At 39.7% G+C, this 3,592-nt stretch overlaps 1 protein-coding gene across 1 annotated transcript; it reads right to left on the reverse strand.

Annotated features, from left to right (window-relative positions):
• Positions 1–767: 767 nt before the first annotated feature.
• On the reverse strand, positions 768–1,709 carry LOC142464590 (olfactory receptor 5P52-like). The gene has a single exon (XM_075567962.1). It carries the CDS (start codon positions 1,707–1,709, stop codon positions 768–770), a length of 942 nt encoding a protein of 313 aa, XP_075424077.1.
• Between the last annotated feature and the right edge of the window lie 1,883 nt (positions 1,710–3,592).

Raw genomic sequence — 3,592 nt, forward strand, 5'->3', positions numbered from 1 at the left:
TACTTCTTTCTTCCGACATCTCTTACCCGCCCCACTTTTGTGTTTCAAAAAGCTGTTGGCCCCTGTTTTTAATATGAAGTTGATCATTAATAAAATATATAGATGTTTGCATGTTGAAAGTTTTGGAGAAGTAGTATCTGCACATACATTTCCAAGCGGAGCGAGTTCATAATACCAATGTCTAACTGCATTTCTTTTATTGTCATTTTGTGCCTGTAAGGGATGTGTGCAGAGGTTCATATAATGGAGACCGATTAGGGTGAAATTATATCTTGGCTTTATTGAGCCTGTTCTTTTATCCAGGCAAAACATACACAAACAACAAAATAACAAACCCCTGTCCCTTTGTAAGGGCTAACTTACTTCCCCAGACTCTATCTGCAGGACTGGAGGGATATTCCCATTACCAGCCTATCACCCCAAAGTCTAAAGAGGTACCTTAAGCAGATGGCCCTCCATGTCAGTCTCTGGCAGGCTCTTGGTTCCTCTGCATCCAGGAAATAAACAGTAGGTCTCTGGGTGTCTGGGTGTCTTGATCTCAGCACACCTTTGTGCTCAAGGCAGTGTCTGTGTGCAGGCTTCTCTGCTTTCCTATGTCAGCCCAGATGTGAGTTAAGGAATCCGGCTTCTGTTTCTCACATCATGCTTTCTACAGAGCTCTCGTGAGTCCAGGTGGAGGCCAGTTAATTGCGTGGCTGCAATTAACATCTCTCTGCTGGATTCTCAGAGCTCTGAGGCTGCTTTATTTAAACAGGGATAAGTCCCTGTTACAGTGCCATTCCCCCTTTTCTATGTAAAACTTTTTTTACTGCTGCTCTAATCTCTTGATTCCTCAGGCTGTATATTATAGGGTTAAACAGTGGAGTCACTACAGTGTACATTAGAGACAAAATCTTATTAGCATTATTTGAGTGTCCCCTGGAAGGTATCACATAAACAGTAATCAGAGTACAATAATACGTAGATACAATGGTCAAGTGAGAGCTACAGGTGGAAAAGGACTTCTGTCTCCCGGTGGAAGAGGGAATTCTGAGGATTGTGAGGATGATACAGACATAAGTGCCAATGATGAACATGAAGGGGAAGAGCGTCACTGACGAAGTGAATATAAAAGTCTCCAGTTTAACAACAGAAATGTCTGAGCAAGAGATTTCCAGAATGGGTGCAAAATCACAGAAGAAATGGTCAATGACATAGGGACCACAGAACTGGAGCTGACAAACCAGAATGAGAGTTGTCAACATGGACGCAAACCCACCCACCCAAGAGAAGGCAGCCAGATGGTAGCAAACCTTGACATCCATGAGAGAGCTGTAGTGTAATGGATTACAAATGGCCACATAACGGTCATAAGACATCACAGTAAGGAGAAAACACTCTGTAGCTGCAAGGGAGCCACAAACATAAAACTGTGTGAAACATTCATTGATAGAGATTCTTCCCCCCTCTGCCAATAAAACATGTAAAAATTTAGGCACAATATTGGTGGTGAAGATAATTTCAGACGAGGACAGGTTACCAAGGAAAAAGTACATTGGTGAGTAGAGGTGGTTACTAGTCAACACCAATGAGATTACCAGCAGGTTCCCAGTTAATATCACAATGTAGACAATAAGAAACAAAATAAAGAGAAATATCCTGGTTCCATAAAGATTTTGGAGTCCTACAATCCAAACATCGGTAACTCCAGTCTGGTTCTTATCAAACATTATCTGTGGAAAGAGTAAGAGATCAGATGAGGCTTACCAATGTTTGGAGGTAACAACATACACCAATTCCATATTTAACATACAGTAGACATTGATGGCAGATAAGGACAACCTAACTATACATCCTGCCAGATCCTATGACACTTTTCTACTCTCACAAAGTTCCTTTGTCTACCCCAAGCAGTTATGGATTTATCAACTGAACTTGCCTGTGCCACTTCTACTGAAAGACTGTTCCATGCATTCCATAGACTTCTTGTGTACCAAAATAAATTCTCAACAGGAAATATTTGTGTTTTATCAAGTAAAAAGAATGTGGGTAATACAAAGGATTTCTCATTAAGCGTGTCCTTTATTGTTTATTTATAGGTACTGTACAATAACAAATAAATGTGGTGAGGACGATAATCTATAATATATACATATAATCATCTTCAGCCCTTGTGCATTCACTAAAAAAAAATAAGTATTGAAAAGTGCAACCCAATTTGTGAAAAGAATAAAATAATGTGTGATATGTGCACACCCCAAATGGGTGAACTTGCGAAAAAGAGATTAGGAGAATATGGAAGGCTATTACATACTGTATATGGGTTTGAAATTCTGAAAGAAAAAAAACAGGTGCTGCTCCCCTTAAACTTTCCAGTTAGTCTTATTTTTATGGTATTTCTCGAAACAGGAGCGCAACCCCCAAAAGGTCAAATATAGATATGTGGAGGGAACAGAACACCAGAACACATATAGTTTTGTATTCTTTTATCTTCGGCGTGATTAAAAAGTGGTCATATGCACTCACATTTATTAGGTGTTGGTTATGCCTTGTATCAGATTCCCAGTAGTAGACTCACATGCATGGGAAGAAGAAAAAATATATGTAGGATAATATTTTTAATAAAATATATTAAGTAAAAAATGGATTGTGCACTCACAAACATAAAACACAAGGCAGCATGTATTGAGATATATCTCCTGAGTCCATCAAGCACATCACTGCCCTACTTTTGGTGTCGGGTGAGGAAGCCAATATTAGGTGAAATGCATTGGGCAGCTATTTGGACCATAGAAGTGAAGGATATCTGACCTTTCATGTTTAAGACAATTCTATATGATCAAGTTGCAAAGCAGGAAATTGGAACAAAGCGTCCAAGTCTTAGGGCACAGATAATGTTTGCTCCATTATCTGAAATTATGAAGCCTGAGGAGAGTCCAAGAGGGGTCAGCTATCTTTCAATGACATTCTTCAGTGTGCTTCTTAGTGAAGCCAGCAATACATAATTACATCATGCAGCGGGTCAGTGAATTACCTATTCTATTCCAATGCTAATAGACAGAGAGGAGGATGATGATGGAGATGCTGTTGCTGAGGTGGCAAATGATGAAGAGAAAGAAAAGCAGTGGGTCATCACTGTCAGGTAGTCATTAGTTTGACTAGTGCCACTTGTCATAGTTAAGAAGATTGCCTGTACACTGGAATTTTTCATGGCCTTAGTGAGTTTGCCCGGCAGCCCCGTGTATAGATCTGGAAGGGTGTTTCTATAGAAATAATATCTAGATGGAATTTGGCACCATGGGCCCATAACCACCTCTAACCTGTGGAAGCCTACTTAAATAGAAGCAGATATAGGATGCAGATACAACGCTAATGTAGCAGCCATGACTAGTGATCTGCTGTGCGTTAGGGTGTCTGGAATGTTAGGGTGTCTGGAATCATACTTAAAGACTGTTTGATAGTTGATTGTTACTATTGATACTCACCATCTGTGAAGAGACAGCAGCATAAAGAGATTTAAGAGACGATAAAGGGGATGTCTTTGGTTGTTAATGACATTATGGTGTTAAAGGATTCTGATGAAGATGAAAAGATGAAGATGAAAAGTATCTTC

The sequence above is a fragment of the Ascaphus truei genome, chromosome 13 (assembly GCF_040206685.1).
Source record: "Ascaphus truei isolate aAscTru1 chromosome 13, aAscTru1.hap1, whole genome shotgun sequence".
NCBI lineage: Eukaryota > Metazoa > Chordata > Amphibia > Anura > Ascaphidae > Ascaphus > Ascaphus truei.